The sequence below is a fragment of the Ambystoma mexicanum genome, chromosome 13 (assembly GCF_040938575.1).
Source record: "Ambystoma mexicanum isolate Mex_15411 chromosome 13, UKY_AmexF1_1, whole genome shotgun sequence".
NCBI classification, from domain to species: domain Eukaryota; kingdom Metazoa; phylum Chordata; class Amphibia; order Caudata; family Ambystomatidae; genus Ambystoma; species Ambystoma mexicanum.
In genome coordinates this window covers 251423165-251438619 of record NC_090938.1, presented here as the reverse complement: position 1 = coordinate 251438619, position 15455 = coordinate 251423165, and the positions used below count along the sequence as shown (strand labels likewise).

Below are 15455 nucleotides of genomic sequence, written 5' to 3'. Positions count from 1 at the left end.
AGGAAAGCAAAATGTGTAAATTCATATGGAATTCCGGGGCTGTGCGATTGAAATGGGACGCGCTAACACAACCATACGAGAGGAGGGTTTGCAGCTTCCAATTTCTGACTGTATTGGATGGCTGCACAAGCACAATTCACAGCCCTATGATTTTAGGATAACCTACCCCCGTACCCCACATACTATTGGAAAGACATTCAGCGTGAGATAGAGACCTGCGATTGCTGGTTCTCCTTGCCAGATTTGCTGACGACTGTGGATTCCACTCTGCAAGCGTCACAGCATTAGCCTGGCGTAAAATATGGAAGAAGATAGGTGTACATGCCCCATACCACGAAGCCTTTCCTCTCTGTAATGGTGTTCCACCCCTGCCGCAGGTTGATCCTGGCTCGTGTGGGGTTTGGATGCGACATGGGTGCCACACATTAGGGTCACTGTACTCAGAAGACAACTTCATCCAAACCGCCAACATCCCAGGGCTTATGTGCAGCGCGTCCTCGCAGTGGTTGCAATATGTGGGCCTCGGCAGGGCATGCAAGAAATTGTGGAGCTGTTTCCCGTTTAAACCTGAGAATGATGCTTTGTTGGGTTTTGTTCTAACAGCCTGTGACAGTCGAGGCCGAGTGTCATCCCTAAATCACTTAATAGAAACTCATTCAGGTGTATTACACCACAATGTACAAGCTAAATGGGCGGTAGATTTTCAACCGGATGTCACTGACTATCTCTGGGCTGACATGTGTGCACAAACATACAAAGTGTCATATAATTCCAGATTCCAACCGATACAACTAAAAGTGCTACACCGGTATCATTACACTCCGGATAGGCTGCATATCTTTTCTAATGAGGGAACTGGTGCATGCCCACGTTGTAACTCCACCCACGCTAAATACTTTCATATGTTGTGGGACTGCCCGCAGCTTGCAACCTTTTCGGGGGATGCGTGTGCGATGCTATTTTAGATGACTGGTAGGACTGTTGCTCCCCTGCCTCTGTCCTGTTTGTTCCATATCTTTGACCCACCATTGGGCAACATGTGTAAATCTGTATGGCTATGCCTGCTTTTAGCCAAGGGCTGCATTCCTCTACGCTGGACGAGTGTACATGCTCCCAACAAAGACTACTGATGGAAAGATGTAGTGTGGGCTAACGATATGGAGGAGTAATGGGCACACATGCAACCACCTGAATCTCGCCCAAGTGACATTTGGAACCCACTTAAAATGTACCTTCTGTCCACAGCGGTGATGGCAGATGTGAGTCTGTCCCCTCAATTGATGTGAACTATTACCCAAGCGTCAAATTCCCTATTCGAGGACCTGACAAACCTGCTCCTCTGAGTATCCAGGATTTAACCTTCTGCACCTTGTAATACTCAGAACCTGGGCCATATGGGCCTGCCAGCTCTGCTGCTCTTGTTATCCTGCTGTATTATGTTATGTGCTACCAAGTGTGCCAATAAAGAAATTTGAAAAAAAAGAACCCTCATCCAGTGTAAGGCGCGAGTATGGGTGGCATCCGTGTGAAAGGAGGAGGCCTATGAGGTAATGGAATAGGAGCATGCTGCCCAAGAAAAGGAGGCATGTGGAGAGACAGCCTCGCGAGAGCGGCCCTGGCCGTAATCTCACGAGACTTCGCTCGGCAAACAAGGGGCTTTGCAGAGCGCAAGGAACTGCAGGGAGAGGTCGCACCCCATCGCTCCTCCTAACAATAGGCCCAGCATGCTCGGGTCTGCAGCACAGGGTACTGCACAGACATTAAAGACCTGACAGACTGATCATGGACAGTGAAGTCGACTAGTCCAATATAAATATACATATTAAACGATTGCTGGAGAAGCTCCAGTGCTTCATTTGTGGGGGTGTTTGTCGGGTTCAGCCCTGGCACTTACTTTTGAACCCCAGCACTTCTTGTCTCAGGCTAAGTTTGATTATCATGTGGTCTTTTGGCAACGTTATTATTTCATCTGTATGTCAGCAGTAACCACACAACAATCAACAACAGTGTGCCATGGACACGTATCTCTGTATCCTGGGGCTTATTGTAATTCATTAACCTAATGACCTACACTGATTTGGCAATGCTGGATATCGATTTTCATGAATAACAATGAGTAAGAAGGCGACGATGCTGGGGACCCCGTATGGACATGGCAATTGCCAAGAAGGAGTGCTTGTTCCGAGTGCCAACCTATGCAGGAGTATCCTGCTGCCGTGTTTGACAGGAAGGAAAGCAGGTTTACTATGTTTTCTGTGGCGAGTCAGTCAATAGGTTCAACTTGCCACCTAAAGACCAGGGGCAGATTTTGCAGTCGCCAGGCAGACAAACGGCGAGCGGGCCCCCCCTTCCCATTAGTTTGCACAGACAGCAGAGCTCATGGGGCCCCACGTGTGTTGGCGCGGGCCATGCCTGTAGCACTGACTGAGCAATGTATGCATGTTTCAGCACTACGTTTTGGGTTGCATTTCATGCACATGGGGGTGATTCATTTCACGGGATATGCTGAGTCTGCCTGTGGACTCTTAGACATGGGTGGAGCCGTGGAGGGCCTATTTCAGAAGTTATTCCAAGTTGGTCAGTGGAGGCCTCACGAGTCGACAGCGCGCCGCATTGAAGGAAGTTAAACCCGAGCTTGAGACCACCAGGAGGGGCGGCGTGTTCCTCGTTGGCTAGCAGCTCATTCTCTGCTGTCGTTTCTCCCGGCACGCCCTGCATTGTTGCCAAGATGTGAATGGGCCTCAGCTGGCTGCTGACACCTGACTTTTTTAAATGGTTATTGTGATCTCGTTTAGTAAATTAAAACCTCACATAAATATAAAAAGACATGATTCATAACAGAGTTAATTACATATAAGTTCAAGATACAATAGATTAATTTCCATAGAAAACATAGAAATCCCACTTAGTGTCCAATATTATATAAAATCACAGTTTAAAACGTTAATTGAGTTGCTGTAAAATGGGATAAAGCGCCAATAGCAATTAAATGCACTGTTGTTTAAAAGTTTAAAAAGAAAGCCACATTTTCCTTTTTAGTTTGAGCTATTAGGTGGCAAATGAGGAGGGACACAAAGCTTGAAGGTGTTGTTTATTTGTCCACCCATTGACTGCCCGTGGCCATGCTGATCCCTTTGGCCGTTCCCACCCAGTTCCTGCCCCACCCCGCTCAAAACACCTCCTTGAGGGAACTCTTTCAGCTCACTTTATTTAAGCCTTACCACCATCAAACATTTCACTGGAAGTGTGTGCCTGTGTTTTTCAAATCTGTATTATGAGAGTTAGTGAATTAATTGGAGAAACCAGTAAACACACTACTGGTGTAATAAAAATGTCTAAAACAGATCTGCCTTCAGACACTCGATTTATAAATACTATGTGTTCTTGACTGAAGTCCTGTTAAAAACAAGCATTGGCAAAGCCAACGGTTTTGGCTTGTGTATAGGTATTTGGCATTTGCCAGACACTGGTATTAGATGCCCAGGTACTCGCATAATTTTGCACCTGCTACTATCAATGGCCAGTTACTAACACTACGACAGTGCAGTGCCTGGCAAGTGCCTTTCCCATACCTACATGAATGCCAAAACTGATGCCATTGCCAATTCTTGTTTTTTTAATGTATTTGCCTGTCTCTTTCTGGGATGAAGGCTCACCCTCACGTTGTCAGGGCTGCCTGTGACGAGCAATAGCAAGATTTGGTGTTATGAAGTATACCCATTAGGAATCCTGTCCAGCATCATAAGTGATCAGAAGGAACATAAATTGTGAATGAAAGTGGTTTTCCGCAGGAGTGTAGATTTAGGGAGTTGCTACCAGATGTTGTCTTACAATAGGTAGGGGTAGATTTGTAGGAAGCTGGATATATTTACTATATGTTACGCTCACCTGGCTCCCACAGAGGCGTCGATCGGAAGTGGTCAGCTGCGGTCTCCACCAATGTGACGCGTAGGGCCGAGATGACGGACTGGACTGGCCCACCTAGCTTCGTTTGCTTGGCCCGTAGGAATATTCTTCTGCAAATGGAGACAGGGAATTAACCACCCGTGGAGTTGAGCGTAAAACCCTGCACCCCGCTGTTCTCCCCCACACATCACCATTGATGTCCCCTCTTATAGTCTCACCTGGTGGTTTGAAAAGATGAACTCTCCATCCTGCATTGAGCCCAGGGGCGCGTTGATAACCAATTGCTTCACTTGCTCGAAGGAATTGGTGAGTTCCAGAACAATATTGACTCTGAGATTCCCAGCAAGACGCTGTAAGTATAAAGTACGTAAGAGTTCAAATGCCTGACTTTCACTCTTGTCCGATTCCTTGCAGGTTGCAGCTTGACCCTAATGAAGAGTTCCTCTTGGCAACCGGTAGTATTCTGGTAAGGATTTGTATTTTCCAACACAGTTGGATAAAGTAATGTCAATATGTAACCTGTTGCTTTCTCCCTTATTCAGGCGCTGAGAGAAAGTATGAAGTCTCGGGGAATAATACCTCCGGCGGTAAAATCAGGTAAGTCTATTGTGGTGAGGAGGGTTCCCCTTGTTAGTCCCTTTGTTTCACCTTGCTGTCCTTTTGTTTCCCCTTAGGGGCCGGGGTTCGGTGAAGATGCAGTGGAAGCTGCACCGACCCGTGAGAAGGAATAGTACCCCCGGTGGTAAAATCAGTTAAGTCTATGGGGGGGTAACTAATATTCCTCTGTGTATTCCCTTGGCTCACCTTGCTGTTCTTGTCTTCTCCTTAGGTGCCGGAGTGCGGCGAGAACATGCAGGAGGATGCGGTGGAATGTGAAGATGCTGCGAAGGCCGGTGAGTTCAGTGCGGCGCTGCAGCAGGCGAGGCGACGCACATAAATAGCTTCTTTCTTCCAGCTCGAAGGCACGATGGATCAGGAATTCAGGTAAGGATCAAAGGTATTGCTCTTGTTCTAACCTTTTCTCCTCCTTTCTCCTTTTTTCTAGGAGCTCCAAACTGGCGGCGGTGTGGCAGAAGGCAGGATGCAGACTTGCAGGCACGGTGAGCGTTATGCTGCTGGATGCAGAATAACTCGAAGCGTGTGCTGCTCTTCGGGAGTGGTTTAAATAGCCTCCAAAGTAGTCCCAGGTAAGTATTCCTCCCCATCCCTGCCCGAGTAAAAAATAGTCCCTAAGTAAAGTAGTCCCTTCCAAGCTTCTTTTGGCTTGGAGCTCTTGCAGCATGGTCTGCATCAGGTAAGTTTGCAGCATGGTCTGCATCAGGTAAGTTTTAATCTATGAGCCTGGTGTCTATGGCGCCAGGACTGACTCTCCATATGAGCCTGGCACCATAGGCGCCAGGAGTGGACCCAAATAGCCCCTAGCAGGGATTGTTGGTCTTGCTTGGGATAACTTGATGCCTGCTTCTGGGGTTGCTGGACTTGGTCTGGGTCCTCGGGGGTAGGCATGATGACACTATAAGGGATCCAAATAAAACCTTAAATCCCTTTGATAAAATGAAAATCAAATGGGTAGTCTCTCCCTTTCTCACGTGTGCTCTCTCACCTTTTCTCTCTTTCTCTCCATATAGGAGGAAGGCTGAACGTCCACAGAAAGTATCTTTTGACATGACCAGTACATGTCGGAGCATACAGCTACATTTAGAATGTATCTGCAGCCCACATTTCTGAATCCTCTGGTTTTTGCAGACCCAGATGGCGCACATAATTGGCTTCACACCACTTTGTGAAAAGTAATAGGAATGCGGCACAAACAGTTTTTTTATTGTTTGCCTGGAAATAGTACTCCAAATTCACCCCCTTTGGGCTCTAATGAAATTAGCTTCCATTTATTACTCCTCTGCTTGTCAAAGCAACAAATAACACTGAGGACCCTTTGTTGCAATTCTTTGGGGTTTGGGGGTTGTGTCACTGTCGGTGCTGTTTTCTTTTGTGGGATTGATCTACCAATGGTGCCTTAAGGTGACTCAGTCATCAGTGTGAGGATTCCCAACAGAGGGAATGAGACAACTGTGAGGGCATAGCCCGGCTTCCATGCTCATTTGTGCCATGCCCTCTCTGCGGAGGAATGCTCGCCGGTATTGAGTGAAGATTTGTCTGCAGAAGGTGCCCCACTGACATCAGTCTTCTGTCTATGGCCTGGATGGGGGCTGAACATGGCACTAATAAAGAAAAGAAATGGGGGCCTTCGATAACAATAGTAAGGTTAGCGCCTATCACTGCATAGTTGCCAAGCCATAACCGTGCACTACACTGCCTGTGCCATGGGCAAAGCTCAGATTAATGACAGATATTCTAAGAAAATATTTGTGTTTTTTAAATGTGAGTTTTAAAGGAGTCTTTGGGGTCCTCCAACATTAGCTTCCGGCTTCATCCTCCAATATTACCATTGATAGCAAAGCTTGCAGTGCTGAGGAGGCCCAGCTGTTTCCCGTTAGTCAGACCTCTAGGTAACTGTAATAAAGACTGTTGGGGAGAATTCTCCTTCTAGGGCTAATTTCCCTCACCTAGTGAGTCCCCCAGCAGCTTTAATGGATTTCTGGAGTTTATTTTTCCACCTGGTAAGAGTGTACATCCTTTTTCCACTCTTACATGTGTTTTGGCCTATGTGTTTTTACTCATTGTGTGATCTTGGGCACTGGAGCACACCAATCCAGGTGCCCCTGTTCTTGTATGGGTTACACAGCACTTTTAGTGAAGTAACCCAGGGGATCTTTAAGACTTCCCTCTGACTCCATTTCCCTGGGGCTGACTACTGCCCCCCAGAGAAAGTTAAAGTTACCATTTACTTTACATAGTCATTTTTACCACAGACCCAGTACACCCCATCTTACATGGAGTACTGGAAACAGCTATTCTGCACCCCTTTTCTGTCTGTACCTCCCTGAGCATTGTTTCGCTCTTTTAACAAACATTTAGACTTGGCTGGTGGAAGTGATATCTACCCTAACATTTCTACCGCGAATATACTAGATAAACGTAGTAATACTTTTGGCTATTTTTGCATCCTTAAACATAAACCCGCTTGACCAAATCGTCTTTCTTTTGGCTTCGGTTGGGTTTATTCACCATTTCTTTTTGTTAAAATTCTTCTTGTGTTTTACTTTGCGTGGCAAACTAGGTTTGCCTTCTTTGTTCACCGTCTTTTGGCGGCCTTCTGCAGAGAAGCCCTCCTCTTGGCGCCTGGGTGTCTAGGTAGACTGAATGTGGGGAAGGGGTGTAGTCACCCCCTGCACAGGGTATCCTAGGAAACCCAAGTCGCACTTTGCCATGATTGGCTGAGGTGGTTGTCCCGGCTGGACAACCCCCCTGCTGCATGATTGACAGCCAGGCTGTGTGAATGGGGGTTTCGCGCATAAAAGGCAGATCTCTTGGGCTAGAAGTCAGAGTCACCTCTGGAACTACAAGGAACCGAAGAGAATGACGGCTGCTGCAACTACCCCGTCCCGGTGAAGCCCTGCTGCAGTCCTGAGCTATCTACCCTTCAACGACTAAGAGGAGATCCAGTACGGAGTCTTCTTCCCTTGAGCCTGGTGGGGATAACCAGCTCATCTTCTTCAGCCAGAGATCTCCGCAGTGGTCGAAATCGCTGCACACTGCTGTAGTGGTCCGGATAGCCACCTGCCGAGCCTCTCCTGTTTTTTTTTTAAGGAGCGCACCTTTTATTTGTTGTCGCTGCTGCCGGCTTCATACCTGTGTGGTGCAGACCCCCTTCAGACGTCCTCCTTCACAATGAAGCTCCAGGAATCGTGGGTCTGTGGGAAACAAACAGGAACAACTGCCAGGGCACCAGCTGCATCATTGGAATAAGGTACTGTGCTCTACTCAAGGAACTGGGTGAATCCCTTTTCTTCATCCTCAAGGCTCCTCCTTGTCTTCCCTCCTTCTTATAACTTTTGCTTCCAAACATTGAAAATATCAAAGTACTTTTGGGCTACGCTGAATCGTGAACTGTCTAACGGTGTGATCTTCGGCAACAGGTCTCCGGTGTCACTTAACCCTGGCTCCGACCCTTTGACTTTTGAACTCCTGTTTCTGAGTGTTTCTCGATGCTGTCTGCCTAAACTAAATATTGGCTGTGATTTTTGCCTCCAAATCTCTCTGGGTATCTCAGGTGCTAAGTGTGTTTTTGCCCCGGTAGCATTTCATGTCACGGATACATGTTTATTGAGTACACCGAACTGTCAAAAAGTGATCGCAACCGTATCCGCGGTATCGTGTTTTGTTCATAACACCGGTTCATTCAAACACAGGGAACTTACCTTGAGACATACTGTACAAAGTGAATTGGTTAGTTGTAGTATATTTAACGTGTGGTTTTCTTTAAAGTTTACTGGAAGTGTTGTGTTTATAACTGATGGTTTAAAAATAAATGTACTTTTTTACCAGAAACCTTGAGTCAGTGTTTGCTTGAGCCACAGTAATTGTGGTCCCTTTGTGTAATCTCTGCTACTGCTCATATACTCTTGACTGCTCTGCCACCACTATAACTTAGTAGTACAGGCTTGTACCAAAGGTAAAACTGATATTGCCACCTGTGGTCTTAATTGTGTGTAGTGGTCCCTAAGGGCACTGCACAGGATTCTGCCTAACAAAGACAACTTTATAAAAAATAGCTTTTCTCCCTAAAGTTTGTCATTGTGCACTTGTGACCACAATTAACTCCGCCCACCCCAAGCTCCGCCTCCATGAACCACTCACCTTGGGCCTTTTGTAAGGTGCTGCCCACTGTTGCGTAGCAATACGCTAGAGCGCGCATGCGTGAGCGATGACGAGGCTCGCGCATGCTCAGTATGAAATAAAGACGGCCCGCCGGCAGTTTGCGCCGGGGACCCGAGCAACCACACATCTCCGGCGTGTCTCCTTGTGCGAATGCAGAGTGCATGAGTGAATGCTAGCATGGGGCCTGACACCGCCCCCACGCACACATCACTGGCGATGAGGACGGCGCTGGAGCAGTCCTCCGCTCCGATAGCGTTCGAGGAGGCGAACGCTGCTCCGTGTCGACACGGACCCACACGTGTGGCCGGCGGCCATTTTGGATCGCACGCGGAGTGCAGTGGTTGCGGCCCCTGAGGGTGCTCGTGCGCCACCTGCAATCTGCACCGCAAAGCATCAATTTTTGGAACTCCCACAGCCTCTGCAGCTGCAAGGCTGTGGCACACTGCTTGGAGGTGAGAAGAAGTGCAGGAAGAAGGAACCACGCCACAAGTGGACTAGGCTGACCTGACCGGAGCCCCAACCACTGGAGAATTTCGACAATTACCTGTGAGTAACATACTCCAGAATGGGGGAAGAAGATGAACAGGAAGGCGCCCTTGCCCCCATCCCACGCAGGATGACCAGTACACTAGCTCCCATGCCTGAATTCGATACCACGGGCTCCCCATCCAAACTGGGACCTAAATGGCTCCTGTGGCTAAAGAGGTTGGAGATGTTTTTCAGGGCCTCGGGGATTACGGACGATGAAGAAAGGATAGCCACCATGGTGTACTCGGCAGGGGCGGAGGTCTACAAAATGTATGACTCTTTGAACATTGTAGTCGCCACATATGATGCCGTGAAACAAGCACTCAAAGATCACTTTCTTCCCATGGCAAATGTCGACTTTGACAGGTTTGTCATGAGTGCGGAGAAGCAACGTGAGGAGGAGTCGTTGGACCAATTCTGTGCACGGCTCAGAATTTTGGCAAGCTCCTGTAGATGGGGGAACGAAGAGGAGATGATTCGGAACCAGTTGTTGCAGGGTTGCAGCTCGGGAAAACTGAAGAGACAGGTCCTGAGAGAACCAGGTTTGACTCTGCAACAGATCTTGGACACGGGGAGAGCATACGAACTGGCCGATGCCAGGGGAGCGAAGATGGACGCAGCCACACACGGGAAAAAAGAAGATGAAGCTTTTGCAATCGGACGTTCCACCCCAGGGAAGGCAAGATGGGCATCAAGAGGAGGTGAGAGCCCCACGGGGCATGACAATGCCCCATCGTGTCAATACTGCGGGTATGACCTGCCGCACGTGGGTGATTGTCCAGCCAAATCAAGAGTCTGTGGCCGGTGTGGCACACCAGGAAACTATGCTAGGGTGTGCAGAGCAACGACACCAGTCGCAGCATCTAGAGGGCCCGAGAGGATTGGCAGAGGCAACACTCGGAGAATAAGGGGAGTGTCGTCCATCGAACAAGGCATGCAAGATCTAAACATCGCCGAGGAGGAGGAGGATGAAATCTTCTTCATCTCAAGCATAGCCAAGGGCCCAGGAAGAAGAAGACAACCCACGTGCACGGTAAACATTGGGGAAACACCCACGCCAGTCTTGATAGACACTGCAGCATCCGTCTGTGTGCTGGCGACTGAACACTACAACGCACTCCCTGGTCTGCCAGACTTGGCCGAATCCACAGCACGTATATACGCCTTCGGAGGACACACACCTCTTCCCATCCAAGGAGTGTTCGTGGCTCCAGTAACTCATGGGCAGAACAAAATAAGAGCGAGGTTCTTTGTCACAAGCGTGAGCCCACACTCCCTTCTGAGTTGTGCCGCAGCTGAGGCACTAAACATTGTACATTTCTCATTTGCTGTTTACCGCGCCGACCTGGAGAAGCTACTGCAGCGTTTTGAGATGATTTTCAGAGGCGTAGGGAAACTAAAGGCTGACCCGATATGCCTCCACATCGATGGGTCAGTGAGACCGACAGCACAAAAAAACACCGCCGCATCCCATTCCATCTGAGGGCACAGGTGGAAAAAGAATTACAATTCCTAATTGACCGGGACATCATTGAAAGGGTGGAAGGCCCCACCCCGTGCGTCTCTCCAATCGTGGTGGCCCCAAAGCCCAAGCAGCCAGGTGCAGTACGCATCTGCGTGGACATGAGGCTGCCCAACATAGCAATTAAAAGAGAACGCCACCTAATGCCCACCTTGGACGTCATTATTAGAGAACTCCAGGGAGCAAAAGTATTTTCGAAACCTGACTTGAGATCTGGTTATCGCCAGTTAGAGCTCCACCCCGAGTCAAGATACATTACGACCTTTACAACTCACGAGGGGTTATACCAATATAAAAGACTCAGCTTTGGGGTCTCGTCTGCGGCAGAGGTCTTCCAGAATGCCATCAGGGGGGCCCAGTCTGGACTCAAGGGGGTGATCAACATGTCAGACGATATCCTAGTCTTTGCCCGATCGGAGGCGGAACACCTGAACCACCTAGAGAACACCCTTGAAAGGCTGCGTGACCTCGGTTTAACACTACACAAAGAAATATGTCAGTTCCTAAAGGATAGGTTGGAGTTTTTCGGATTTGTCTTCCATGCTGGGGGCATCTCCCCTGATCCTGAAAAGGTAAAGGATTTCCGAGAAGCGACCCGCCAACCTCACCAGCGGAAATCAGATGTTTTCTGGGATGGTGGGACTTAGCCTCCTTGTCGGAACCCCTGAGAGCGCTCACCAGAAATGACGCTGCATGGAACTGGAGCGGTAAGGAACAGAGGGCGTTCAACGACATCAAGAATGCCCTATCGGGACAAGAAACAATGGCCTACTTCAACCCTGACCGTGAGTCAGAAATCGTGGTTGACGCCAGCCCCGTAGGACTGGTAGCAGTCCTCATGCAGGCAGACAATCAGGGGGCCATGAGACCCATCGCCTATGCCAGCAAAGCTCTCACCGAGACAGAGAGGCGGTACTCCCAAATTGAACGAGAGGCCTTGGCCATACTGTGGGGGTGCAGGCACTTCCGGATCTACATTTGGGAAAACCAGTAGTCGTCGTAACGGACCACAAACCACTCATCCCGATCTTGTCAGGGACCTCGTCCAAACCACCACCTCGCATAGAAAGATGGATGCTTTTGCTAATGGAGTATGGTGTCAAACTACTATATCGGCCGCGTACAGACAACCCAGCAGACTATCTGTCCCGCCATCCAGGCGCTGGGCGACCACGTGACTCAATGGAGGTGGCAGACGGTGTAGAGGCAGTTCACCTAGCAGTTGAATCGGCGCTACCCGTCGCCCTTGCCCGCCAGGAGATCGCGGAAGAATCCAACACAGACGAGACATTCATAAAGATAAAGCATGCAATGGCAAGTGGGGAATGGCGCGTGGTCTTTCAGGATAACTCCCAGAGGAACGCAGGGGCAAAGAAAGACCTGCAAGCCCTCTGGAGGGCGCGACATGAGTTGTCCGTAGCTGAGGATGGCCTCCTGCTAAGGGGTCACCAGATTGTGATTCCAAGAACACTGGTTGACAAGGTTGACTGGTGGCCAAGATGAAAGCATGTCTGAGACTAAAAGTCTGGTTCCCCGACCTGGAAAGCAGGGTGGAGGAATTTGTGAGAAGTTGCATCCCCTGCCAAGCAGCACGCCCTGTGGAGAAGGGCCCACCAATCCAGGCCATGGAGAGGAGCGACCAGCCATGGGGGACGGTTCATGCCGACTTCGGGTCCACAGTCCGAGGGTTATACTTTCTAGTGGTGACAGACCAGTGGTCGCGCTATCCAGAGGTTGAGCTGGTTGAATCCACGGCCAGTGACCACACCATCATGGCCTTGGAGAAAATGTTTGCCACACATGGGTTTCCCCTGGAGATATGTTCGGACAATGGGGCACCATTCAAGGGACAACAATTTGCCCGCTACTGTGAAGAAAGAGGGATACGACACAGGAAAGTCACCCCCCCTCTGGCCGAGGGCTAATGGAGAGGTAGAGCGCTTCATGCGAACGCTCAACAAAGTGTTCTGCATATCGGCGGATAGGGCCGAAGACCTCCGACGCAACCTATTTGACTTCCTTCGAGAATACCGCTCGACCCCGCATCAATCCACCGGGGTCGCCCAGCAGAGGCACTCTTCAAGCGTGTACCAAGAGGGCTGCTCCCGGAAATTGAAGGTCGTCATCTGGGAGAAATTGATAATGAACACGTGCAAACGGAGAGAGACGCTCAAAATGAAAGGAAGACAATCAGAAGGAGACTCCCAGGGAAAGAGATTGCCGTGGGCGACACTGTGCTGGTGCGAAACAGGAGAGCAGAAGGGAAGTTGTCGCTACCATACGAAACACAGCCCTGGGAGTGATACACGTCAAAGGATCGATGGTCACCGCTGCCAATGCGCGAGGAGGAACGTCTCGTTTTTCAAGCGCATCAGAGCTGCGGAAACGGAGGAGACCGACACACAAGGACCAGAGCAGAACGCAGGATCGACACTGAGACATGATGAACCGCCAGAGACTCAAGGGACACAAGACGTGGCGGGTGGGGCGCAAGCCGCCGCAGAGGTTCCAGGACTTCATTATGGACCCTGCCTCGTGGTCAGTACAGTATGGACAGAGAAGGTTTGAAGAGCGCACTGTTAAATATAATGTTTGTTAAAGTTTACTGTTTGGGGGGAAAAGGAGGGATGTTACTTAGTAATACGCGAGTGCGCGCATGCGTGAGCGATGACGAGGCTTGCGCATGCGCAGTGTGAAATAAAGACGGCCCGCCGGCAGTTCGCGCCGGGGACCCGAGCAACCACACGTCTCTGGCGTGTCTCCTTGTGCGAATGCGGAGCGCATGAGTGAATGCTAGCGTGGGGTCTGACACCGCCCCCACGCACACAACACCCACGGGGCCCTTGGCCTTAAATCTGCCACTGCTAAAGACCGCAACAAAACGTTAGCCGTGCGTGATGACAAACGTGGTAGGGAGCTGCCCGTCCGAGTGTCACAGACTTCCTTAAAGAACGTGAACCCTGCACTTTATTTTACAAATGAAACATGGAGCTCAATAAAGCAGCGATCGCCGCGTAAGTGCTGGAGTCCTACTTTAAAGTCACAACACGGTGCTTTCCGTAGTTTTAACATTCTGCTATCCTCTAGCCTGGATGTAGAAGCGTGATGGGAATTTCCGAAGGCCCAGAAGTGGCGCTCTGCGGGGGGTGGGGAGAGGTGATGGCAACAACGACTTATAGCTGCGAACTTCAAGAGGGGGAAGTACGAGACAGACATTATGAACTGGTGCCTGTGTGTGAGATACAATACATACTTTTTTCCTATACGAAACACAAATGGGATACTACACCGGCCCCTGTGCAAATCTCAAGGAAATGTTAAATACGTTGCAAACTTAATGTCATGCCAGGAGCATAACAGTCTCAATAAAGCCGGTAGTAACCACAAAGCCATGGCCAATGACGTCGGGGACTAGCCGTCCAATCCTGTGTCATAGCGGAGTCCCACCCTCGGCGGAGCCATGGAAACCAGGCGGATGTTTCACGGCGTGCCTCTCCGCGACGTCACAGTCGAATATCTAGCCTGTGGCAAGAGCAGGGACTGATTTTGAGCCTGTGCAGTGGGCGGGAACATCAAGCTGAGGGAAGGACCAAAATAGGCTTGGAAAGAGGCGGGGACTAGAGAATGGACGTCTGGGGCTACATTGATTCCATCACGGCGAGGCTCGGCCTAGGCGACAGGAGGTTTGTGATTGGCTGCTGGCGACGCTCCTCTTCCCTTTTCACGCTCTCCGCCTCGTGTGCTTCATGTTGTATTGCTTAGCCCCTGGGACGCAAGGCGCACGCTCTAAAGTTCTCCTTTTTTGTCCTCTCTCTCTCTTTTCCTCATGGCGCCTCATCCGCACAGCACCCGGGCGAAGGATCAGAATGGGAAGATCGGGTAAGGAAGCGTTCGTCTGCTGCATTGGGCTGAGTCCAAAGGGCTACTTAACGAGGAAGGCGGGAGGAGCGCGGTTTCCTGAGGCGTAAGGGAGGAGAGGGTCTGAGGCGAGAGGCTGGAGGCCCGCCGAGAAAAGGAACATGTGGCGGCGGGGATGAAAAATAGAGGGGTGGGGGGCTAGGAGTGACAGCCAGCGAAGTGCTGTGCAGTGCCTGCTGTCGAGGGTTGTTGGAGAGAGCGGGATGCCGAGGTCGGTACTTCCGAGGAAGTCTGGCCGTCGCATGGATCGATATACCTAATGGCACTTCGTGTGCTAAGTGCAGGAGATAGGGCGCTAGAAAGATTAGCTGTTTACATATCCCCGTCAACGCCGATTATGCTGATAGTGGGTGTTCATCAGTAATTAATGTACTAACCCATGCATAACATTTTCCACAGTGACCAATACTATTGGCAGGCGCCCTCTCCAGATCTGCACCACTGACAGCTCTATAAAACACCCAGAGACCCGAGACCAATCCCATGAAGCTTTACATAGGTTTGTGGGTGCTATACTATAGAAGGTAGTTAGTTATGCCACATACCTCCTAGTGACGTTGGCAATTTCTTCGTTAAAGCGACGAACTTCTTAGGGGTCATTAATGTTTTGACTTATTGTGAATATTTAAGTCTATATTATGAACGATAGTGGGGCGGGATGGACGTTGGCCCGGTGTAGAAGACAGCGATGGATTTATAAACGGGTAGATTGAGGAAGCCGAGATTACTCCTTATCTCGTGTTGGTACACGCCTTGCGTGGGAAAATCCAAGTTCAGTTTAGGTCACACGTCATTGGTTTAT

The 15455-nt window shown here is 49.7% G+C and overlaps 1 protein-coding gene across 2 annotated transcripts in view; it reads left to right on the top strand.

The window, feature by feature from the left end:
- Nucleotides 1-15455, top strand: part of PNP (purine nucleoside phosphorylase) — a 379606-nt gene that overhangs the window by 110214 nt on the left and 253937 nt on the right. The window contains exons 1-2 of one of the 2 annotated variants that reach the window (XM_069633727.1): nt 14168-14418; nt 14582-14614. The exons of the other annotated variant lie outside the window; for it this stretch is intronic. Of the exons in view, the coding sequence (XP_069489828.1) occupies nt 14360-14418; nt 14582-14614 (92 nt within the window). The 5' untranslated portion in view covers nt 14168-14359. Of the gene's footprint in view, nt 1-14167; nt 14419-14581; nt 14615-15455 lie in introns of those variants that run through there. 2 annotated transcript variants of the gene reach the window in all.